At 42.1% G+C, this 25913-nt stretch overlaps 1 protein-coding gene and 1 non-coding gene across 7 annotated transcripts in view; one reads left to right on the top strand and one right to left on the bottom strand.

Annotated features, from left to right (window-relative positions):
* pde4ba (phosphodiesterase 4B, cAMP-specific a) overlaps nucleotides 1-25913 on the top strand; it is a 738960-nt gene that overhangs the window by 653799 nt on the left and 59248 nt on the right. For all 6 annotated transcript variants that reach the window (XM_078561296.1, XM_078561297.1, XM_078561300.1 and 3 more), the window contains one exon: nucleotides 13867-13979. In XM_078561296.1, coding sequence (XP_078417422.1) covers nucleotides 13867-13979 — 113 coding nt within the window. The remainder of the gene's footprint in view (nucleotides 1-13866; nucleotides 13980-25913) is intronic.
* On the bottom strand, nucleotides 796-898 carry LOC144692853 (U6 spliceosomal RNA). Its single transcript, XR_013579410.1, has one exon. It is a non-coding gene; the product is annotated as a U6 spliceosomal RNA (small nuclear RNA).

Raw genomic sequence — 25913 nt, 5'->3', positions numbered from 1 at the left:
TTCATTTGGAAATTCCTACATAATTGATTATTCTAGAAGAGGCGGAATACATTAATATACTATGAAAGGAAAATGAGAGCCTCATGCTTCTATTCTCCTGCTAATGCTTCTACCTCCAAACTGAGCCAATAGTACTTCTTGTGAGGGCTGCATTCAAACAGGAAAGGCTTAAATAGGCTGTGCAACCTGCTGGAACTGCTGCAGCCCATCTCCACCACTGGGACCTAGGTCATTCCAGGCTGGTTTTTGAGGGACACTTGCAATGTCACTTAGCTGGCTCTGTACGTGTGCATCAAGCTAGTCGCTGGTGTAAAATCCAGCAAGTTAATTAGCTTCAAAATGGATCCCTACCAGTCCATTCAGTCTCATAGAGTTTCTAGCATCCCCAAAGTCCAGGTTGTGATAGTTGACACCCACGTGATAATATATGTTCAATGTATCAATCCAATAAATTTCATTAATAGGAAAGGCTTACATTCTCTCAAATGTTGAGTTGATCTGTGACCAACAATACCAGATCCTCCATATTAATACTTACTATCCTGGCAACTTCAGGAATGTTTTCATCTTTAATGTAATCTGTTGCTCCCATGCTGTTTCTCTTAAAATTAGGACGCACAGGTCTGAGGTGGCTCATCTTTTAATGCTCTGTTGAAGAACATCACATTCCTTCTACTTTTCCCACACACAATGTTGGATTTTCGGCCCAATTGGAGGTGGATGGAGCCAAAAAGTAGCCCCGCCAGCTGGCATGCAGGTTCCCTCACTCTATGTCACTTCCAGGCCATTTTTCTTTTTTTTATGGAACGCTTCACAAATTTGCGTGTCATCCTTGCGCAGGGGTCATGCTAATCTTCTCTGTATAGTTCCAATTTTAACCAACTTACTTAGCAAGTAGCTAATTAGGCTTAATAAGGGCCTATGAAAGTCAATCAAAGGAGACTAACTGGGATTTTCCAGTTGGACTCCAGGTTTTCACACCAGCAGGGGCTAGTTTAGGTGTCTGGAGGTGGAGAATCAGAGGCAGTCCAGGGGCCAACACTCCAGGTATGCCTAGAACCCTCCCTGCCTGCCTGCCTGGGTGCAGGAGTAGCCAGAGGCTACCCTATAGAAGGATTTGCACCCCCCACCAGACCAACAATGGCAGCCTGGCTGCAGAAGCTCTTTTTTAATTAAATTGTTGAAGCACCCTCTCTGTTACTTACCTTTCATAGCTGCTGCTTCTTTCAAGTTAGAAGGTCTCTGATTGGCCCTCCAACTTCGAAAGCCCACCCAGTGCCCTTAAAATGGACAGAGAACCTGCCTCCATGCCAATGAGTGACTTTCCCCTGGTGCAGGTTCAGGACGCAGAAACAGTCCCAACTTCTGTTTCCCACCCACATAGAGAAAATCCAGCTACTCTGTGCTTGAACGGTATAGTCTCTTTCTGCACATTAAGTACATCCCCCCAGTGGTTTTTCCCTTCATGGACATCTAGGTGCTGTTGAGAGGATTAATATTGCCACTGGTTCTGATGTGATGACAGGGACTGAAGTAGAGGACACTGGTTGAACTTCCTGCTCCTTCGCTGCTGTTGCTTTTTGCTGAATTTCTTCTAGACATGAAGTACAGGAGAGGTTAGAATAAGCAGCAGATAAGCAGAGATCTCTCATGTTTTGAAAAAATTGAGTAATATAAGGTTGCTCACGGGAAGGTTACCTGTGCTCTTGCAACATGAGAGGGATTTGCTAGAGAATACCAAGATAAATTTATAGCTGACAATTATCTGTCACCACATCCATTTGCTGTGGGCTTCCCTAGAAGTTAGAGAGCTTCACTCTCATGGGAATCAAAACCCTGAGGTTTAAGGGCAGGGGAAAGGGAAATTCCACCTGGCACATCTCTCCTAGGGATTATTGGCAGGTTTTACTGTAAAAGGTATGCAGACAGTATAGAAGTGTGAAACCAAGGTATCTGCAGGCTAAACATCAACAATAATGAATGGTGCTGGTACAAAACTATGCCATGTGAACCTTTCAAGGGACACGCAGGAAAATCGATTTGGAGTTGGCAGCAGTCATTTATGCTGCTGGCAGATATTTCCAAAGGTTGCTTAGGTATTATAAATGCCTGTCAAATCCAATGGCTAGGAAGGCAGGAAATGCTGTGAGCAAGAGATATAGGACAGCATAATATCCATATATCTAGTTTAATAGCTAATGGTGAAGGTACTGCTGCATTAAGTGATTATGAGGTGGTTGACCTATTTGACATTCCAAAACAGCCTCCCCAAAGGTCTTTAGTGGAACATGTCTGTCTTGTGTCCTTTACTGTTACTAACTATGATGTGGGTTACCTATAAGTATCACAATGAAACAAAATCGTTGAGGAATAGCGAGGTCTTTTGGCACATCTTGATTCATTCAATCAGAAAGATCCTAGCTTACTGTTACTGTAACATCTATTTATTTCTTAAATGATTTCAGATTTTGCCTCCAATACTCTAAGTCTGTTTCATGTGTTGAAGGCAAAATGCATAATACTGACTCAAAAGCCAAGAAATGATATCAGGCACAATGAGTCCATAGCATGAAAAGTACACTTTCACACAAAATACAGCAAGTTTGGAAATCACAAGTAGAAAGAATTGGGCACTCTATCCACTTACAATAATCTTCTGTGCCTTTTCTACAGCTGCAAGATTTTCGTTACTGATTGTAAAATCTACCCTCATAAATCAAAATAAGTTGCTCATTCCTTGAATAGTCACTGAAAAAGAAAATTAAAACCTATTTCTTCCAATAATAAATCATCTCTTGCTGTTGATGAGAGAAAAAAAATCCAAGACATTCAGGAAAACAATGAATTTCAAAATGGCAAATAGAAAATTGCTGAAAATAGAGACATGTTGCTGAAGCCTTTATAAACATACTAATTAGGAGCAGAAGTAGGCCAATTTGTCTTGCACTCATCAGGCCAAAAACAAACATGGTAAATTTCAAAAGATGACAACAATTCATACTAAAGTGAATGTGGTGTAGGTACACCCACAGTACTGTTAGGGAAGGAGCACAGGATTTTGACCCAACGACAATGAAGGAATGGCATCAGGATCAATTCCAAATCAGAATGGTGTGTGCCACACAATACAATGGAGGGTATCCTCAATGTGAAGACAGAACTTGGTCTCCACAAGAACTGCGTGGTGATCACTCCTACCAACATTGCCATGGACAGATGCATCAGTGATAGGTAGATTGGTTAGGACAAGGTCAAGGAGGTTTTTCCCTCTTGTTGGTTCCCTCACCACCTGCCGCAGACCTAGCCTAGCAGCTATGACCTTTACGATTTGGCCTCGGGGGAGGCAATGGTGTAGTAGTATTGTCGCTGGACTAGTAATTCAGAGACCCAGGGTAATGCTCCAGGGACACAGGTTCGAATCCCGCCAGGGTAGAATTTGAATTCAATAAAAATCTGGAAGTAAAAGTCTAATGTGGACCACAAACCCATTGCCAATTGTTGTAAAAACCCACCTGGTTCACTAATGCCCTTTAGGGAAGGAAATCTGCTGTCCTTACCTGGGTCTGGCCTACATGTCACTCCAGACCCACAGTAATGTGGTTGACTCTTAAATGCCATCTGAACAAGGGCAATGAGGGGTGGGCAATAAATGCTGGCTTAGCTGGTGACGCTAGTGACACCCATACCCCATGAATGAAAAAAAAAGCTTGGTTAATAGTGGTGCTACCGAGCCACTCTTGGTGGTGGTCATTGAAGTCCCCCACCCAGAGTGCCATCCTCAGTGCTTCCTCAATGTGGTGTTTAACATGGAGGAGGAGTACTGATTCATCAGCTGGGGCAATAGGTGATAATCAGCAAGAATCTTCTTTGCCCATGTTTGCCCTGATGCCATGTGACATCATGGGGTTCGGAGTCGATGTTGAGAACTCCTGGAACAACTCCCTCCTGACTGTATACCACTGTGCCGCCACGTCTGGTCTGTCGTGTCGGTTTGGATGGTGATGGTGGAGTCTGGGACATTGCCTGTAAGGTATGATTCCGTGAGTATGACTATGTCAGGCTGTTGCTTGACTAGTCTCTGGGACAGCTCTCCCAATTTTGGCACTAGCCCCCAGATGTCAATAAGAAGGACTTTGCAGGGTCGACAGTGCTGGGTTTGCCATTGTTGTTTCCGGTGCCTAGGTCGATGCTGGGTGGTCCGTCCAGTTTTATTCCTTTTTTGAGACTTTGTAGCGGATTCATAGAACTGAGTGGCTTGCTAGGCCATTGTCGTTTCCGGTGGTCAATGCCGGGTGGTCCATTGGGTTTCATTCCTTTTTGTAGGCTTTGTAGCGGTTTTAGGGGCCCTTAAGAGTCAACCACATTGCTGTGCGTCTGGAGTCACATCTAGACCACACCAGGTAAGGACGACAGATTTCCTTCCCTAAAGGGAATTCCCATGGTCACTGTTACTAGCTTTTTAATTCCAGATTAATTAACTGAATTTGAATTCCACCAGCTGCCGTGGTTGAATTCGAACCCATGTCCCAGAACATTAGTCTGTGCCTCTGAATTACTAGTCCAGTGACATTACCAATTGGCCACCGCCTCTCCCTGTTATGAACAGCCAGAAGAACATTTTGTTTGATTTGATCAGCTATTCATTGGGATATTCAGCCTACATCCCTGGCATCATACTGGTTACTCAATTGCCTAATAGGCAAAACATCTTTTTGGACTGACGGCAGCATCCTATCAGTGAAAACTAGCCACTACCTAGTGTCAGTGTGAAATGTTGTTTTTGATAAAACTATGCAAATACCCCTTCCTTTGTAGCTGAAAATTACAAACTCCCATTCATTATTGGTTCCAACTATTGGAAAATGTACCAAAGTGTAAAAAATTCAAATTTGGGTAATTATATCACCAAGCTCCTCTTAAAAAAATATAAATATTGTGCCTTTATCACTTTTTCCTGTAAGATAAGCATATGGCATTTTAGTGAACTTTTCTTTCAGTAATATTGTTGGACCTCATGTCTCTTACAGACATTACAGCCTCTTGGGCTTCAGTCCCTACAGAGATTGCACTAATATTCACCCTATTATTGGCACCAGTCTAGATGTGGAGTAGGTGGTCACACTTACACTGGTAACTAGGTGAACTGGAAAGAAATTCTATTGTCTCAGAGAGACATGGATTAAAAGAGCACACAGGCTCTTGTTTTTGGACTATCTGAAAGGAAATGAATTGGAGGCATCAATATCCAAATACTTTTTTTGACAGCAGTCTTGCACTGGGTTTACACTGAAAAAAGGATGGATTTAGTTGCAAGTTGCTAAGTTAACAACAGTCTCAGTCATCAAGCTTTTTATACAGAAACTAGCACTTCATCATCCCAAACTCTTATTATTTGTATGTCAGCGGTCCTACAGAGAATTAAACTGGATAGAATCTAGATTGAAAAAATCAACCAAAATACAATCAAGTGGGACAGTTTCATTGCTGCCAAGAGATAAGACAGTACATCACAAGATCTCAGACAAAGTGATGATAAATTGCAATGTAACTATATTTTCCTACACATATTACAACATGTGCTGTGGAACAAAAACAGAAAATGCAGGAAATATCACAGGTCAATCAGTACCTGTGGATAGAACAAATAACTTAACATATCGAGCTGAATTTTCAAGGGCGTATGGAGATGGATCTCAAGATGGGGCGGGGGTTGGGGGACCACAAATGGGAGTGAAATCCCTGTCGGGCCACCCCCACAGCATGTTCCCACCTCTCTTCTGGAGGAGGTGGGGTGACAGCAGGATTAGTTACATGACCATTCATGGTGGGTAGCCAATTAAGCCCATTGAAGGCTTAATTAACGGCATTCGCCTGACACCAACTGTCAGTCAATTGACACTTTAATGGCCTTAACTGGACTTTTATTTGTTGGCGGGTGCACTGCCGATTCTCGCGCACATCCGCCAACCAAAATATCACGCGACTGCGCTTTGATGTAGGGACGCTCGCCTGACGTCAACGCGCGCCATCTTATGCTCGAGCGGGTTGGGCGCTCGCCCACCCGCCAAGCTAAAAATTTTGCCCTATGTTCTGAGTTTTGCAAGCATGGGTTGTTTAAGTACAGTTAGTACTCAGCCCATTTTGAACAGCCGAAGGAACATGCTATTGTTTTATTATTCATTCATGGGATGTGGGCTTCGCTGCTGGGCCAGCATTTATTGCCCATCCTTAGCTGCCCTTGAAAAGGTGGTAGTGAGCTGCCTTCTTGAACCGCTGCAGTCCATGTGGTGTGGGTATACCCACAGTGCTGTTAGGAAGGGAGGTCCAGGATTTTGACCCAGTGACAGTGAAGGAATGGCAATATATTTCCAAGTCAGGATGGTGAGTGACTTGGACGGGAGCTTCTAGGTGGTGGTGTTCCCATCTATCAGCTGCCCTTGTCCTTTTAGATGGTAATGATTGTGGGTTTAGAAGGTGCTGTCGAAGGAGCGTTGGTGAATTGCTGCAGTGCATCTTGTAGATGGTGTACACTGCTGTTACTGTGTGTTGGTGGCAGAGGGAGTGAATGTTTGTGGATGTGATGCCAATCAAGCAGGCTGCTTCGTCCTGGATGGCGTCAAACTTCTTGAGTGTTGTGGGAGCTGCACTCATCCAGGCAAGTGGGGAGTATTCCATCACACTCTTGACTTATGCCTTGTAGATGGTGGACAAGCTTTGGAGACTGGTTGCACTATTCCTAGCCTCTGACCTGCTCTTGTAGCCACAGTACTTATATGGCTAGTCCAGTTCAGTTTCTGGTTATTGATAATCCCCAGGATGTTGATAGTGGGGGATCCAGCGATGGTAATGCCATTGAACATCAAGGGACGATGGTTGGATTCTCCCTTGTTGGAGATGGTCATTGCCTGACACTTGTGTGGTGCGAGTGTTACTTGCCACTTGTCAGCCCAAGCTTGGATATTGTCCAGGTCTTGCTGCATTTAGACATAGGCTGCTTCAGTATCTGAGGAGTTTCAAATGGTGCTGAACATTGTGCAATCATCAGCGAACATCACCACTTCTGACCTTATGGTGGAAGGAAGTCACTGATGAAGCAAATGAAGATGGTTGGGTCAAGGACACTACCCTGAGGAACTCCTGCAGTGATGTCCTGGAGCTGAGATGACTGACCTCCAACAATCACAACCATCTTCCTTTATGCTTTGTATGACTCCAACCAGCGGAGAGTTTTCCCTCTGATTCCCATTGACTCCAGTTTTGCTAGGGCTCCTTGATGCCACACTCAGTCAAATGTGGCCTTGATGTCAAGGGCAGTAACTCTCACCTCACCTTGGGAATTCAGCTCTTTTGTCCATGTTTGGACCATGGCTGTAATGAGGTCAGGAGCTGAGTGGTCCTGGTGGAACCCAAACTGGGCATCAGTGAGCAGGTTATTGCTAAGCAAATGCCGCTTGATAGCACTGTTGATGGCCCCTTCCATTACTTTACTGATGATGGAGAGTAGACTGATGGGGCAGTAATTGGCCGGGTTGGATTTGTCCTGCTTTTTGTGTACAGGACATACCCGAGCAATTTTCCACATAGCTGGGTAGATGCCAGTTGTAGCTGTACTGGAACAGCTTGGCTAGGGGCGCGGCATGTTCTGGAGCACAAGTCTTCAGTACTATTGCCGGAATATTGTCAGGGCCCATATCCTTTGCAGTATCCAGTGCCTTCAGCCATTTCTTGATATCATGTGGAGTGAATTGAATTGGCTGAAGACTAGCATCTGTGTGATGCTGGGGACGTGCACAGGAGGCTGAGATGGATAATCCAATTGGCACTTCTGGCTGAAGATTGTAGCAAATGCTTCATCCTTATCTTTTGCATTGATGTGTTGGGCTCCTCCGTCATCGAGGATGGGGATATTTGTGGTGCCTCCTCCTCCAGTGAGTTGTTTAATTGTCCACCACCATTCACGACTGGATGTGGCAGGACTACAGAGCTTAGAGCTGATCCGTTGGTTGTGGGATCGCTTAGCCCTGTCAATCACTTTCTGCTTATGCTGTTTGGCACGCAAGTAGTCCTGTGTTATAGCTTCATCAGGTTGACACCTCATTTTTAGGTATGTCTGGTGCTGCTCCTGGCATGCCCTCCTGCACTCGTCATTGAACCAGGGTTGATCCCCTGGCTTGATGGTAATGGCGGAGTGGGGGATATGCTAGACCTTGAGTTACAAATTGTATTAATGTTTCAAGTCCATATGATTCTTCTTCAGAGCAAAAGAGAAGTAAAAATTTGATGAAATGTATACTGTTTAAGGGGGGGTGGAGCAGATGAAGCTGGAAAGAAGGGCAGCGATAGGTGGAAGCAAAGGAAAGATTGACAAAGATGTCATGATCAAAAGGATAAAGGAATGTTAATGATAGTGGTACCGACTAAAGGAGGTGCTGATAGTGGCATTAAGGTCAGAAAGCAGAATGTGGTAATAGCAGGGCAAAGGTATCAGCGTGAAATGGCTGTTTCTCAAATTTTTGAGGTACTTTACCTTTGTAGGGTCATTTGAGTTAGACGGGCCACTTTTCAGGTCTGAAAGTGGCAGACTTAGGCCGATTCGTGAGCGTGCGCGATACACAGTGAGAAGTGATCGGATCAAGGTAGCCAATATCCAGCTGGATAGCTTTGATACGGCCTATTTTGACATCATGCTTGCATAGTGGGCAAATGATTCCGGCCCTATTTACAAGGTTGCCGATAAGGCCAATCTTGTAGCATCTGGAGCTGTAGGAACCCCAACATGCATTTTAACCAGTATACAGTAGTAGAGAAACTATTAGCAGATTCCTCAACTATTATATCAAGGAGATCATTAAGCTATTCCATTTCAAAGGTGGATTTGAGCAGGTATGAAGCCCATTAAAACATGTAAGGAAATTCTTACATGCAACTGCAGATTCAAATATAGAAAACGTGTCATCTATGTATCGGAAATATGGAAAGCATTAGAGGTCATTACACTGAAAATGCGTTTCTCATGGAAACGCTGTAATTGTTAGCAAGAGCTGGCCCTGGAGGAGAATCCATGCGGAATTCAACTGGGCAAGTTGAAGTTCGCAACTTCAGTGAATACAGATTTAGAACATGGCGACACGTCTAAGTTGCCATGATATGGTGACATTGCACAAATGTCTATGATTTCCTTAAGCAGCACACTAGTGAATGGGCTCGCAATGTCGAATGAGCACATAGACACGGTATTGCTGTCGATAAGTGGGTCCTGTATAGTCTTCGCGAAAGTAAAGGAATCCTTCACATGTATGTGAAATATTCACTCAGACCTGTTTGTAGCAACTCGTTCAACCATTTGGCCAATTCATGTTGTGCAGAGCCAGTATAGGTAAGATAGGACAAAATAATGGGACATCAATTTTATTTGTCTTTGGCAGTCCATATGTACGTTGACCTAGTGAACCATGAGGACGAATCCTATCATATACACCACAAGGCAGTTTGTTACTCTTACATTAGTCTAACAGATGTTTCTGTAACTTGCCTTCGAGCAGGGCTGTCTGGTCGTGCTTGGCGACGGGTCCAATGGATATGAATTTGGATCCATCATTAAGAATGGTGTGCATTTTGTCAATATTATCATTGTTGTTAAGGATGATTATTCCAGTTCCTTTGTCCATTTTGCAAATATCTGTGCCTGGATTGGCCTTGAGGTCTCGCAGCGCAACCAAACATTCACACTGCATGTGAAAACCGGAGAAGTCATTGGGTATCCCACAATATGCACATGCTAGACCATCTAAGTGCGCTTTCAAGGACTCAGCATTTTCATTGGACACTGTGGCGAGATAGCTGAGAATAGAGGAGTTCAATCTCCTCAAATATCTCTTCTTCCCAGTTCGTGTGGGACGTAGGAACATCAAAATTGAAGCCATGCACGAGGACAAACTTTGCTTTCGGAGAGTAAATGATCAGATATATTCATTATGTGTTTGGCGGCATCAGTAATTGCACTGCCGAAATGCTTTTGCTTGAGTGAGTTTACAGTGCAGGCATATTTTAAGTGGGTGTTGCTCATGGTGCAGTCATCTGTTGAGGCAATACAGCAGCACAAATGGATCAAATCGAAAAATGAAATAAATTTACGCACCTTAGACCAAACGCATCCTAGGGCACAGTGTAGGTTAGTAATCCTACAACCAATTTGTTCAAACTTATCCTGCTTGAGCACTCACTCGATTGTGGGGCTATGTCTCACTATAGCATTATCAATACATTTTGAAATGAACACTGGCAAAACACTGGATCTAATACACTCACATTCAATAGATAACATCAAATAGCACGTCCCTTCAGCTGCTCACAATAAGCAGAGTGCTGACTGTACTCATTTAACTCGTGCTTTCAAAACTCAGAACATAATGTCTAACATTTGATATGATTCCTCGATTGGGAAGCACTTGCTGAACAATCCCAAGTGTGCTAAAAATCACACAAAGATTATCAGTCAGGCTCACAATGTAGCTCACTTATGCTTGCTAGAAGCTACATATATTCATATGCAGGGGACTGTCCTCTGCAGCCAAAAAGAATATGTACAGACATTGTACCTTTTTTGAATAAACAAAGGCATGGGGGACAACAGCTCCTTGGTGCATTCACCATGGCAATGCCTTGACTAATTGGAGCCAACTTGCCAACCAATCAGTACCCCTTTTCTCATGCAATATAAATTGTTGTTCCCTTTGAAATTTGGCATTCTTGCACCTGTCCTGATGAGTGCAAGATGAAAAGCTTCCACAGTATTTATTTTTTTCAGCAATACTTAACAATTTCACATAAGAACATAATAAATAGGAGCAAGAATAGGCCATTTGGCCCCTCGAGCTTCCTTGGCCATTCAATAAGATCATGGCTGAACTGATTTTGGTCTTAACTCCACTTCCATTATTCAAATATTAACTAAGAGGCAAATGGTACATCAAATATAAACAAAGCTAAATTTCGTTAGCTTTACACCACACCTTGGGCATACATGTAGTATCAAAGAGCAGTCTAAAAGCTTCTCATAGGTCTCCAACTGAGCTCAATCACTCCCCACCGCACCAAGTCAAATCATCCCGTGTCCACCGACAACCACTCCACTCCGACTCTTCGGATATGATTATCACCAACAAAGCACACCTCAACGCATTCCCTTTTCCCTCAATTCACAACAATCCTGACAACCCAGAATTCCAGAGATTACTGCATCTAGTCCCTTTAAATGATTTAGTCGGCTCAGATAAAATTGTACTTTTGCCCCATATTGAATTTCACTTCTACTCCCCATTATTTCCTACAGAGCAGAGATGGCCTGTTCCGGGAAGAGTTCCAGTTCTCTTCTCCCTGCTTCTCAGAATAAGTTTTTCCTCTGCTTTGTGAGCTTCTGTGCAAGGTGCTAGAAACTGCAACACAACGCCTCAATGGGTTTCTACTTGACTTTCTATACCTTCTCAAGTCTCACCCATGGTAACCTGAAGTGACATGGGCACTTCTCCAAACTGAGATGTTAACCAGGAGTTTACCACCCGCTTTCAGAACTATATGTTTTACTTCTGAGTTGAAGGGACGTTTTAAAATATAATCATCTGGTAAAGCTCAGCGTTCATGACATTTTAGTCATCCTTCACTGATTTCTAAAATGTTCCCAATCTTCTGGCCTACCATTAAATCTTCACAACATTGTATGCCCTTTCTTTCAATTTGATACTATCCTTAACTTCCTTAGTTAGCCATGGATATTGCATCCTTCTCATAGAGTCTTCTTTCTCAATGGAATGTATCTTTGTTAAGAGTTATGAAATATCTCTTTAACTATCTGCGACTGCTTCTCTACCATTTTACCTTTTAACTTCTTTTCCCAGTCCACTTTAGCCAACTCTGTCCTCATACCTTTGTAATTGCCTTGTCAGTGTTGGAACACTTGCTTTTCCTGATATATATTAATGACCTGGACCTTAGTGTACAGGGCACTATTTCAAAATTTGTAGATGATGCAAAACTTGGAAACATTATGAACTGTGAGGAGGATATGTAGAAATTTAAAAGGATGTGGACAAGTTGGTGGAATGAAGGAGTTCAATGTGGAAAAATGCAAAGTAATTCATTTTGGTAGGAAGAACATGGAGAAACAATATAAAATAAAGGATACAGCTCTAAAGGGGGTGTAGGAGCAGAGTGACCTGGGTGTATATGTGCACAAGTCATTGAAGGTGGCATGATAGGGTGAGAGAACAGTTTTTTAAAAAGCACACAGTATCCTAGGCTTTATTAATAGAGGCATAGAGTACAAGAACAAGGAGGTTATATTGAACTTAAGACACTAGTTCAACTTCCGCTGGAGTATCTTGTCCAACTCTGGTTGCCGCACTTTAATGTGTGGAGGCATTGGAGAGAGTGCAGAAAAGATTCCCGAGAATGGTTCCAGGGAAGAACTTCAGTTATGAAGATAGATTGGAGAAGATGGGACTGTTTTCATTGAAGGAAAGAAGGCTGAAAGGTATTTGATAGAGGTATTCAAAATCATGAGGGGTCTGGACAGAGTAGATAGGGAGAAGCTGTTCCCACTCATGAATGGATCAAAAACGAGATGGCACCAACTTTAAGGCAATTTGCAAAAGAAGCAAAAGCAATATGAGGAAAAACATTTTTTTCACACGTGTGGTTAGCATCTAGAAGGAAACTCTTTCGAGTTATCAACAGTCACAGATTGCAACTCTTTCGAGTACAATCACAGTTCTTGGTTTCCGGGAGTGGGACATGAACCCACAACCCTCTGATTCAAAGGCGAGGGTGCTATGAACTGAGCCTGCCTGAGAGTGAGGTGGAAGCAGGTTCAATTGAAGCATTCAACAGGGAATTAGACTTATCTGAAAAGGAAGAATGTGTAGGGTTACAGGGAGAAGGCAGGAAATGGTACTATGTAAATTGCTCATTCGGAGAGCCAGTGCAGACACGATGGGCCAAATGGCCTCCATCTGCACCGTAACAATTCCATGATCTTTATACCTAGAATATATTACCCTAATCCGAGAATTACTTGTGATTTTGCAATGCATTGTTGACTAGTTTACTGGATTGGTGTATTTTGGGAGGAAAATCCAGTCCAGGGTTTCTATGTGTTTTTGGCTAGGCTCAGAAACTTTTTGGCATTTCACGAGAAACAAAGTTACTCCGGTCAGCCAAACTTCGTATGACTACAAACTCATCAGAGAAATACTTTATTTGGCACTCGGTGAGAAGAGGGGACTCCCTTGTGTGAGCTTATCTCAGGATTCTATGATTCTAAATATTAAATTGTGGAAAGTCCGTCACGCAACAAGTGCCCAGCAAATATCAAGCTGATTTGGCGACTCTTAAATGCGTTTTTCCTACCTTTGTTAGATCTCTTCAGTCGACTTTTTTCTAAACAGTTGTATATCGAAGTGCAACTGACATACTTCGAAGAGTAATTACAACATAACGAAAATTGCAAGTCATAGTTTCGCTCCGAAAGTAAACAGCGTTCTGATTAATTTTATGTTGTAAATGTGACGTCTTCGTTGGGAAATCATTGCTCTGAGCAAAACAAGCAATATGCAATTCTCGTAGTGTCACTCATGGCCGCCTTGGCACCTCCAGAAGATTTTTTGTTGATGAATTACTGACATCCTGAATCTGATGACAACGAACACGGACGGCAATAGCAGCACCATATCGCCTTCTGTAACCAAAGGGAAAGCCAGAGACGCATGATGAAGGAACATTGTGGTCTGACTTTGGGCTGCTCAAGTAATACTGATATGGACACTGTGCAGGAGTTGAACCCTGATTACATGCCTATGTGCTTGTTTACAGAAGAATCCTATCAAAAGTTAGCCATGGAGACTCTGGAAGAATTAGATTGGTGTTTGGATCAACTTGAGACAATACAGACCTACCGGTCAGTCAGCGAGATGGCTTCCAACAAGGTAAGAAATTATTTATTTTTATATGTTCACGCTTGAGAAATAAAATAATGCAAAATCGCTAAACTGCAATTTGTTCTCGAAAGTAAAATGTAGTGAAAATTCTTTGGCATATTATGGCCTATTTGGTTTATATTTTGTCTACTTTGAAGATTTTATTTAAAATTCTTCATGTGAAACTAAAGCCAAATCAAAAAAGTGCTGCGCACCTATTTTCTGGGCATTTTGGGGCATTGACCTACTAGTGTTCCTAAATAATTTTTTTATATTACCAATTTTACCCTTCATTATTAATGCTTCAATTCTTTAATATAATGCCCTTAATCAAATAATACTTTAGGAACAGATAAGAGAACACAATTATATGTCAAAGAATGACTGTGTACACAATTAAGTAGATAATTTGAGTAGTGATAATATATTAGATCGAATTACATTGCAGGGTAAACTGCACTTGATGTTTTTGATTCTTTCATGGGGTGTAGGACTTTCTGGCAAAGCCGTATTTGTTGCCCATCATTAATTGCCCTTGAGATGGTGGTGGTGAGCCGCTTTCTTAAACTGCTGCAGTCCATCTAGTGTAGGTACATCTACAGTGTTGATAGGAAGGGAGTGACAGGATTTTGATCCAGCGGCAATGAAGGAACGACGACATAGTTCCAGTTCAGTATGATGTGTGGCTTGGAAGGGAATTTTCGGGTGATGGTGTCCCCATGCATTTGCTGCCCTTGTTCTTATAGGTGGGTCATGGGTTTGAAAGGTGCTGTCGAAGCAGGTTTTACAAGTTGCTGCAGTGCATCTTGCATAGGGTCCACACTGCTGCCATGGTGTGTCAGTTGTGGAGGGAGTGAATGTTTAAGATGGTGTACAGGGTGCCAATCAATCAGGCTGCTTCATCCTCAATGGTGTTGACTTTCTTGCTTTATATGCTTTGACAACAGTTTAAAGTCTTTGTGTTTTTACCAGCTGGGCAACTTCAGTTGTTATTGTGTTGTACAAAAAGTATATTTGGAGAATTTGCCCAGATTGACTGTTTGATTCTGATCTCACATGTTTAACTCAAGTTAGAACAATGCAAAATTATGCTTCATCCACAACCTCTGAAAACTTTGCCCATTTAACCAATATGGTTTTTTTAAACATTCAGTGCAAAGTATCCTGTGACTGTCTGAGCAAAATTATTGAATTAGGGGATTGCTTATGCAGTGGAAGTAGGAACAAGATTGAGATTACCCAAATCAATTTCATGGAGGACTATTTTCATGAGGAGATGGAGGACCATTTAATTTAAATCTATGTGGACTGAATTTGAATCCATGACCCAGATATGAAAGCTCTAGCACAATGCTCCATTCTGACCTTTTCAGACCTTAGTCATCTTATCACATCCAATTTTTTCAATTTAAACATTTATGTTGCTCCACTATTCTTAAAAATTGCAAGTGGAAATATGTGCACACTTATTGGGACTTAGGAAACAGAGCTGGCAGTGGGAGCAAAATCTTGGGAAATGGTAGTAATATATTTGAGGTATCATTGGAGGGATTAAGGCTGCCCAAAAGTGGTAGTTGCTGCATCCATTTTTCAGAGTTAATTCCTCCACCAATGGCCATATACATAATCATGTGAGCAAAGGCTTCTATGATTTTGTTATGTACTAGTGAACTAAGCTACTCCACTGTAGTACAGTTTTGTATTCACTGTACAGACGCTTCCCAGCTGCATAATGCATTTAAGACACCTGAGTATGTGGCAACAAGCACATGTGCAGTTTATTTAGTGTTGCGGCTGTTCCACTAACATCCAGCCTAAAATGTGAAGAAAGCAGATTATTGAGCACAAGGAATGAAAACAGAATGATTTCTAATTGAACTTTTCCTGATCATGTAATATAAATGCACCATGAGAGACTTGTGAATAAATATAGCTACTTCTATGTGTCATTTTGAATTGTTGGCCCTTCAATTCATTATCAAGCAACAAATCCGGATTAATAGTTAAGGTTGCAGAGACAGTTTAACTGAAAGCAAAAGGTTGTAGAAAAGCAAATGAAATGCTAATATGGATTAATTTGATAAAAAGTGCAGCAGTTGTACACATATGACAATATCCATGGCTATTTACATCTAGGATATATGATCAAAGGTTTAGAAGATGTAGTTTAGAATATTAGAATGTAAGGAACCAAAGCAAGAGTAGGTTATACGGCCCTTCGAACTTTCCCCATCATTCAATAAGATCATGGCTGAACTTTTACATTAACCCTGTTTTTCCGTCCTGTTCTCATATCCCTTGATCTCTGGGGTAGAGAATCCCAAAGATTCACAACACTTTGAATGAAGAAATTTCTCCTCATCTCAAATGGCCAACCCCTTATTTCTAAGATTAGACTTTCCAGCCAAGGAAGGTCATCTCATTGCTTGCTGTGTCTGCATGCTAACCTTCTGTGATTCAAATATAAGGACACCCAAATCCCTATGAATTCCAACATTCAGGTAGGCTCTGACCTTTAACCATTTTTTTTTCCATTCTTGCTGCCAAACTTTCACACTTGCGCCCCCTCCCCCATTATACCCTATTTATACTCCATTATAATGGTAAGAGGGTATCAGCAACCAAAGCCACAGCAGAGAATAATAGTGAGAAGTTAAAATTAAAGGTGTTATATCTGAATCCACTAAACATTCATAACCAGATAGATGAGTTAATGGTACAAATAAAAATAAATGGATTTGATTTTGTAGCTATTACTGAGAATATGATTGCAGCTTTCCCAAGGTTGCAAAATAAATATTTGAGAGTATTTGACTTTTAGGAAAGATAGGCAAAATTGAAAAGGAGGTAGGTAATAAAGAATGAAATAAAAGCAGTAGCGAGAAAAGATCATAGCCCAGAAAATCAGAATATAGAATTAATACGGGTGGAGCTAAGAAATAACAAAGGAGAGAAAACACTGATGCAAACAATTTGTGAGGCCCCAGCAGTAACTAAAGTGTTAGATAAAGTATAAATCAGGACATTTACTTCCAAACTTCCATCACTCTGCAACCATGTCTCAATAATGACTGCGAGATCAAACCCATTTATCTTTATTTGTGCTATCAATTCATTTATCCCATTATGAATGTTTTTATGTATTCATACATATAGCATCTTAACTTTTTACTGTGTTTCACTGATGTGGCCATAATTGCTAATGTTAACAATGTAACCATTGTTAATCTCAGTATACCTTCCTGATACAATCTACTTGATTTTACTCAGATGGCTACTCCGCTCCACAACTTGACTTCTCTTCTATCTTATAGATTCTTCCTTGCATGAACCCATTCCTCCTTAAAGGTCTATAGTCCTATTTACCACCCTGGTTATTCAGTTCACAAGGATACTGGTTTAAGCCAGTTTAAGTGAAGTCCATCCCAGTGGAGCAAGACCTTCTAATGCAAGCACCCCATGAATTGAAACCCCTGCCTGCCACTCCTCTCTTCTCAGCAATGCATTTAAACTTCTAATCTGTTTGTCCCTATTCCAAATTGTACATTATTCCAGAGATTACAACTTTTGATGTTCTGCTTTTTACTTTGTACCCTAGCTCTTCAAACTCACTCAGCAGAACCTCATTCCTAGTTTTACTTATGTCATTGATTCCTCCATGAACTGCAACAACAGGACCCTTTCCACCCTTCTCTAGATTCAAGGAGACATTCTTAACCTTGACACCGGGCAGGCAACACAGCTTTCAGAACTCCTTGTCATGGAACAGTATCTGCCCTCACCTGGCTACACTGTTCACCACAACTATACATTCCCTTTTGTTCTCGCCATTTGAATGCCTTCTGTACCACAGCACCATGGCCAATTTTCCCATCCACCCTATAATCTTTGTTCTCATCCACACCGGTAGCAAGTATGTATGTTGGACAATGTATTTTGGACAATGGCAAAGGCTGAGGCTCCAACATAACTACAGTGATGTCTCCTTACCTAACTGAGTCGCAGACACATCCTCCCGTCCCTGACCACTAAATTTAACCATATTGTTACAACCCACCTCCAGGATTTCCCACAGTACCTTGGTGACACTACCACTTGGTGGATCACTGTCCACTCCTCATTTTCAGGCCTGTGGGGGGTTCTCCATTTCTTCATCAGCACATCATTTTTAATGTAGTAGCATTCAGGGACTGCTTCTGTCGGCCTCATTGTGAGCAGTCTGAACTAATGCTATTAACTGTGGGTCAACTTGCTGGGCCACTACTAAGGAAGATTTATTTATCACCTCCTTAGGGTCTTCTGGACTCCCAAAAAAGGTTTCAGATAACCAGACCAGAGGGTCTTTAGTCTGCAGTGCCACTTCAGCTTCCTCTGTTGGAGCTTGTCGGGCCATAGACAAATGTGGCCACCCTTCCTTCGGATACAAAATCCCGGTAACCCTCAAGGATTCGTTTAACCTCATCCACATTCTCAGGAGTGCCTCTGCAAGGATTCACAGCTGCAGTCAGAGCCATATCCTGGTCTGCGATGCTTTCTGACTGACTCCCATTCTCTGCATGGGGTGTAGGTGCCCCGATAAATCCCACTGGTTTTTCCCGTAGCCTCCAGCAGTTGGCCCAGATGCACCCTACCTTCCAAGAGTTAAAACACACAGGCTTCTTTTCATTTCAGCACCACACTTTCTATCCTGAGGAGGACCCACAAATTTCCCCCTCTCCCACGGGTGTTCAGTTTCCTATCACTCTCCCCACCCCTTCTATCCTTCCCAGTTTGTTGGGAGTGACTAGGGGAGTGTCTCTTCTGGAACAGGGGTTTGTGGATTAACCCATAATTGTCAGCCAGCGTGGCTGCCTGCTTGGCTCCTGTGACCACCTGCTCCTCTAGGTGCGTTCTTATTGGAAAGGGTAGGGAGTTTTTAAGTTCCTCAAGGAGAATTATTTCACGGAGGTTTCCGTAAGTGACTTCTGTTTTAAGTGCCCACACTCAATGGTCAAAAGCAAGTTGCTTAAGCCATTCAAATTCCAGGTATGTGTGGTCAGGCTATTTCCTGAGGGTGTGGAATTTCTGACAGTACGCCTCTGACGCTAACTGGGTACACACTTAATATAGCCCTCCAATTTGTTATGGCTGCCCCACCTCCCCCCGCCTCCACCCAGGTGAGGTTCCTCAAAGTTGTTGATCCACACGAGATCTCTTAATTTGTCACCGTCTGGCTGGGAAACCCCCAAATCCAGTTGAGGAGGTATGAACTGGCTCCCTGTCTTTATTCAGCTGCCCCCCCCCCCCCTGTTGGTTGCAACATGATTTAGTCTAAAAAGGATCCCTTTAGCAGATACCTTTTTCCCAGACCCAATCGTTCTGATTTTGAAGGAGCCAATTTGATCAGACTTTCTTGAGTTAAAGGTAAGGGTAAGTTTATTAACTACTAAAGGCAAGAAGGGATAAAACACATGCTTATACGGTCACAAAGGTTAAAAGTAAGAATTTAGCTTGAAGTAAGTGAATGTATATATTTATAAAAAGGTATACAGAACAGTCCTTGACTTGTAGGAGTAGGTGATTGAGCGTTGCGATTCGAGATTCCAGTAGAATTGACTTAGGTAGGCGTTTCAAGGTTTCAGTAGTATTGACTCGGGTAGACGAATAGTCCATTTTGAGGTTCTAGTTATCTTGACTTCGGTGGAGAGGGAGAGAGATTGGGATACCTGCAAAATGGCTATTTGCAGGGGTACTGGATGTGGCTATTACTTCTGAGTCAAACTTCCAGCACTTGCTCTCTCAGAACATCCACCAATAGGCTTTCAGAACATCCCTCACTTTTAACCCCTTATTTGTATACACCAAGTGGGAAGCAAATTCACAAATCTGTCTGGGCATTTCTCACAGAATTCCTTGATGAGATGAGACTCATCCCCCATATGTCCCATTGTCTTGACCGGAAGGAGCAATTAGTTTCTGAACGTCTTTAGAAGTACTTTGTCTGGCAACAGGATGGGGCTCCATTACCTCTTAGGGAGTCGCCCTGCAGCATTCCAGTCAGTGGCTTGTGTGCGTTTTTTATAAATTCAGGTCTTATTTTTAAAGTCCAATATTTCCGGATGCAATTCAGTGTTTTTTTCCTTCGTTATCATGAAAATATCTGACCTAATGGGTGTGATTACCTCTTGGGTCAAAATGTCAAAGCAACTCTCTTCCTCCCTGATGCATTGCAATCGCTACACTTTAGCTTGCAGCTCAACAACTCTGAACTGAAGTTCCTCGAGCTACAGATACTTTCTTTTTTATTTGTTCACGGGATGTGGACATCGCAAGCTAGGCCAGCGTTTATTGCCCATCGCTAATTACCCTTGAGAAGGTGGAGGTGAGCTGTCTTCTTGAACCGCTGCAGTCCACTTGGTGTAGCTGTACCCATAGCGCTGTTAGCAAAGGAGTTCCAGGATTTTGACCCAGCAGATTATTGCAGATGTGGCTGCCTGGTATCATGCTGCTCTCCACAAACACCCAGATGATGTAGATAGGGCACACCTCCCTCGCTGGCATCTTCATCTAAATTTATATATTTAATTAACCAAAGTTTTATGTAATTAATTCACTTGGTCATTCAGCAAGTAGATTTACCAAATTTTGGTATATAATATGGTGCATCGAAGTGAGCTGGAAATTTTGGGTGCTTTAGAATTCTGTGATAAAATTGACCATGATATGTAAAGGTACAGCAGTGTGGAATTTTTTTTTTAACTGAATTGGAGGTTTTATGCACCTGACCTTTGGCTAGAAAAGAAATGTTTCCTTTTGTTTCAAGTTGAATGTGGTCCACTTTTCTTGGCTTGAACATTATCCGTTCAGAAAATATAAAGTATGACAAAATTGCATGGGGGCCATAAAGGGAAGGGAAGATATAATGGTGTATGTCATAATGAAAAATTATTTCACAAACTTTTTTTTGTTTGACCACGAGCGTGCAAAATGTAGTGATATTCATTTTACCAGTATGGTTCACTACATCACCTACATAAAAATAATGCATATAAAAAGGCTAAAAGCTAAAAAAGCTAAAGCATGCCTTGTCTCTCCCCACATGATAAAAAAAAAGTTTCCCAACAATTTTTTAGATGTAAAGATACTACCTTTAAAGTTTTAACTCAGGCTAGAGTCATACAGTTTGGGTGGAAAATCAGAATAATATTTCGCTGTGGTTAAAATAAAGGTTAAAGGCAGCCATGACTCTGTTTTCAAAAACAGGATGCTTGGATTCCTGATAACTATGAAAGGAAGACCAGTCAGTGGAACAATGTGGGGTGGAAAATGCAGTCCAAATGTGAGCACGTCGGCTGCAATTACACAAACACTGAGTGTTCCTCTGACCAGACTATTACTGAGTTCCTGACTGTGTCATTGAAGCCAAAAGACGTCATTGCAAACTGATAGTATACACCGTGCATCTGCTTAAAGGGTGACTCGCATTTCCTGCATCATTCCTGGCTACTTAGCAGAATTGCAAAACGCTAAGATATCAGGAATGTAGGCGTGTACAACTACTAATCTCTGAATTCAAAATATTGAATACAGATAATCAACTAAATACAGCTATTGTTGCCAAGTATTAAATGAGATTGATGATCAGCTGTAAATTCAAATATCCAGCTACTGGCACCCAGCACTATTAGTATGAGCTGCTTGTTTTAATACTTCTTTGGGTGGGAAATGAGAACTCCCAGAAAAGTTGTTCCTCATTTTCACCACAATATATAGCATATATATTCCCTTGTGTTTTTGTTTGCCAAACATTCTTTGTGTTCAACAGGATGACTTTATGATACATTTCCCCTTCTTTATGGCATCTATTTAGTCAGTTACATCACACTATATTTAAGCATTTACATTGTTGCACATAGGGTCATCAGAAAGTATATACAGTATTATGTTGGATTTAAAGAGACAAGCCTCATGATAAGGTATCCCAGTGGCTCAATCCACCTACAACTGACAAAACACTCATTGATATCATTGGCAGGAAATACTCCAATATAATTCAGTGCAGGTATCAGCAAGATGGACTTTAACACTCAAATTACAATTCTAGAGTGAAGTTATACTTTTTCAGTACATTGTGAAATATTCACAAAAACTTCTTCTTGTCTGAAGTTTGTGCTAGACCTAGAATTTGTGTATTGGGGAATGGAATACTTTCCATTTGTAGGCATCCACTTTTAGCGCCAAGTCCTTTCAAGTCAGATATGGTTAGATACAGAACTAAACCTTAGCAGACACATATGCACGAGCGTGGCAATTTTCCATTTTCGCAATAGCCATCCTGTTGTCTTTGTGAATGAAATTAGTATCATTAGTCATTAGTATCAGTGAATGCCGAATTTGGGCTATCTTGTGCTATGGACCCATGCTCATTTGGACCTGAAGATGCAAAAACAGATGCAAAGGAGTTTTACAGCATGAGAGAGAGGAAACTTATACTTATTGTTATGTTCCTTCTGTTGGTCGCTTTGCTCGCGAACATGGTTGCACGCCTATCTACCAGTTTGTGAGTTGGCAAACAATGTAATGCAGATGCAGAAACCAATATAAGATGAAGCACACACTGTTTATTTACACAAGTAACAGAGCACTAATACAATGTGTGCTTCTCCAACCGGACCCTATTCTAAACTACCGATTAACATTGTAACCTGCACCACACAGCCATTGAATAATACAGTCATGTGGTCAATCTGCTCATATTATCTTAAAGGTGTATTGCACCTCAGATTACCACACCCCTCCTACAATTTACGATCTTTACAATTTATCAACTATTTACAAATTCAGTCTCTCTGGAGGCTTCTTCAAATGTGTTGAATGTCGTAGTTCTATGGTTTTGGATGGTTTATCCGAGGCCTCCCTCTCAGGAGTCATCTGTCCACTAGGCTCTCCAGCAGGAACCTGTAAGTTTGTCTCTCAGGCTCAACAGATCCTACAGGTACTTCCAAACCAAGGAGAGTTCCTTCTACATGTGGTGTAGACTCCAACGGGAATGCTTGGTGTACCCTTTCTTGTAGATCTGTTTCCCTTTTCCTGAGGTGATCTACGTGTCTCCTAATTATCCGACCTTCAACCGATATGTGATAGGACAGGCACCCTGTCATTGCACTAACTTCACCTGGTAGCCATTTGGGCCCATCTCCAAAGTTCTTTGCAAAAACTGCATCTCCAACAGTGACCTTTCTTTCACAACTGTGGTAATAGTATCCATTTTTCTGGGCCTCCTGACTTCTCTCTACCCTCCCCCCTAAATTCGGTCTTATGAGACTCAAATGTGTCCTGAGACGTCTCTTCATCAATAACTCTGTGAGGGCAATACTGGTGGTCGTGTGTGGTATAGTCCTATAGCTGAGTAGGAAATGTGATAATCTAGTTGCAAGAGGGTCACCATCCAGTTTTTTCATTCCGGACTTAAAGGTCTTGACTGCCCTCTCGGCTAAACCATTGGATGCAGGGTGGTATAGTGAGGTCTTAAGATATGTTATGCCATTGAGACTTGTGAATCTTTGGAATTCCACACTGGTGAATGCCATTCCATTATCAGACACTATTATCTCTGGTAACCCATGTATCACAAAACTCTTGACTTAATCTGTTTATGATGGTGACAGATGTGGGTGATCTCACCTCTTATACATCCATCCACTTCGAGTGAGCATCTATAATCAAGAGGAACATTGGGCCCAAAAAAGGCCCCACGTGGTCAATGTGGAAGCAGACCCGTGGCCTTCCTGGCCATTCCCAGGGATGCAGTGGAGCAGAAGGGAGCCATTTCTGTACCTGCTGGCACTGCATGCAGCTCTTGACCAAAAGCTTCGATTTCTGTGTCCATCCCTGGCCACCATAAGTAGCTGCGCCCCAACATTTTCATTCTGGAGATGCCAGGGTGAACACTTTGCAATTTGGTCAGTAATGGCTGTCTTCCTCCGGAGGCACAATGACTCCTGCTCCCCACAGCACAATACCATCCTAGCAGGTGAGCTCATGTCTCCTATTAAAATAGGGCTTCAATTCATCCGACTTTGGCTTGTTAGACCATCCCTGCAAGAATTGTTCCCTGCCGTGAGACAAAACTGGATCACGGCCTATCCACTCTCTTATTTGTTTGGCATGTACTGGTGACAAATCTAGAAAGTTTAGTAACAAGTTCTTGAGGAATGAGGATGTTCACATTGCTGTCTTTTAGAGGTAATCTGCTCAGTGCATCAGCATTTGCAATCTGGCTCCCCGGCTTGTGGATAAAAGTATATTCGTAAGCAGCTAGAACCTTTGGGTGCGTGCCGAGGCAATTGGGGATATTGCCTTACTTTCCCCAAACAAGCCTAGTAGTGGCTTGTGTTCGGATACAATGGTGAAGTGGTGACCATGGATGTATTGGTGGAATTTCTTAATGCCAAATACAATGGATAAGCCGCCTTTCTCTATTTGTGAGCATCTTCCTTCTGCACACTCAGTGTTCTTGAGACGTAACCAATGGGCCATTCGGAGCCATCCGCCATCCGGTGGGAGAATAGCGCCCCAACTCCATAGAGGGATGCATCACAGATTAAAATTAATTCTTTCTTTGGGTCAAAATGTACCAACAGGGCCTGCTTTACTGTCTTAAAAGCCTGTTGTGGAGCTTACCAAGTCCACCTATAGTTTTTCTTGAGTAAGTTGCATAATGGAACCGGTACTGTTGAGAAATTTTGGAGAAAACGGCCATAGTAGATCATCATTCCCAAGGAGGACTTGGGTTCTATGGCGTTTTTCGATGCTGGTGCCTCACAAATAGCTCTCACTTTGTCTGGGTGAAGGCCCTGCGAATCGACCCTATAACCCAGGTAAATCACTTCTTTTGCTTGGAAGATACATTTTTCTCTTTTCAAATGTAATTTGGCTTGTGAGAAGTGCTTCAATACCCCTTCCAGGTTAGCCAGGTGTTCTTCATCAGTTAGTCCTGTTACTAGGACATCATTGCGATAAACCACCACATGGGGTAGACCTTGAAGTAAATTTCCCATAGTCCGTTGGAAAATGGCTCAAGCCGATGAGACTCTGAAAGGTAACCTGGTATACTGGTATAACCTCCTATGTGTATTTATAGTCACAAAATCCCAAGAGGCCTTTTCTAGATCGACTTGCTGGTAAGCGTGGCTCATGTCGAGATTCATATATGCAGTTCCTCCTGCCAGCTTGCAGTACAATTCATCAATTTTTGGCATAGGGTGCCTGTCAAGTCTGGCCACTTTGTTAATGGTCAACTTGTAGTCCCTGCATATTCACAGACTCTGGTCAGGCTTTAGTACTGGAACTATGGGTGTTGCCCATTCAGAAAATTGTACAGGTTGTAAGACTCCCAACCTTTCCAGTCTGTCTAATTCAACATCAACTTTCTCTTATAACGCATAGGGGACTGGCCTCATCTTCAAGTATCTGGGGGTTGCCCCTGGATCCATGTGGATTTTACCTTGCTGCCCCTGAATATTCCCAAGCTCTTCCCTGAAGACAGAGACATATTTCTGTAATAATTCTTGCAGATCTTTCGTTCTGAGTTGAAAAATCTCGGTCCACTCCAACTTTATTTCCTTAAGCCAGTTCTGACTAAGTAGACTTGGACCCTCCCCTGCTACCACTACTGGGTAAATTAACAGACTGGCTTCCATACTGTACTGGAACCATGCATATACCTCTTACTCGTGTGTCTTCACCAGTCTTTAATTTAGCATCTGAATTTTCCAGATTTAGTGAGTGGCCTCTTCCATTCAGATATTTGAACGTATGTTCCCTTATAACTGTCATGGATGCCCCTGTATCTACCTCCATTTGGATGGGTTTTCCATTGACTTCCACTGTCACGTAGATTGGCTCTGCTTTACCAATTTTTAAGTTGAGTGGTGAGTAAATATCTGACTGTTTATTCTGGTT

The sequence above is a fragment of the Cetorhinus maximus genome, chromosome 17 (genome assembly GCF_964194155.1).
Source record: "Cetorhinus maximus chromosome 17, sCetMax3.hap1.1, whole genome shotgun sequence".
In the NCBI taxonomy this organism is placed as follows: domain Eukaryota; kingdom Metazoa; phylum Chordata; class Chondrichthyes; order Lamniformes; family Cetorhinidae; genus Cetorhinus; species Cetorhinus maximus.
The sequence above is the reverse complement of the archived record's forward strand: the minus strand, read 5'-3'. Positions and strand labels throughout refer to the sequence as shown.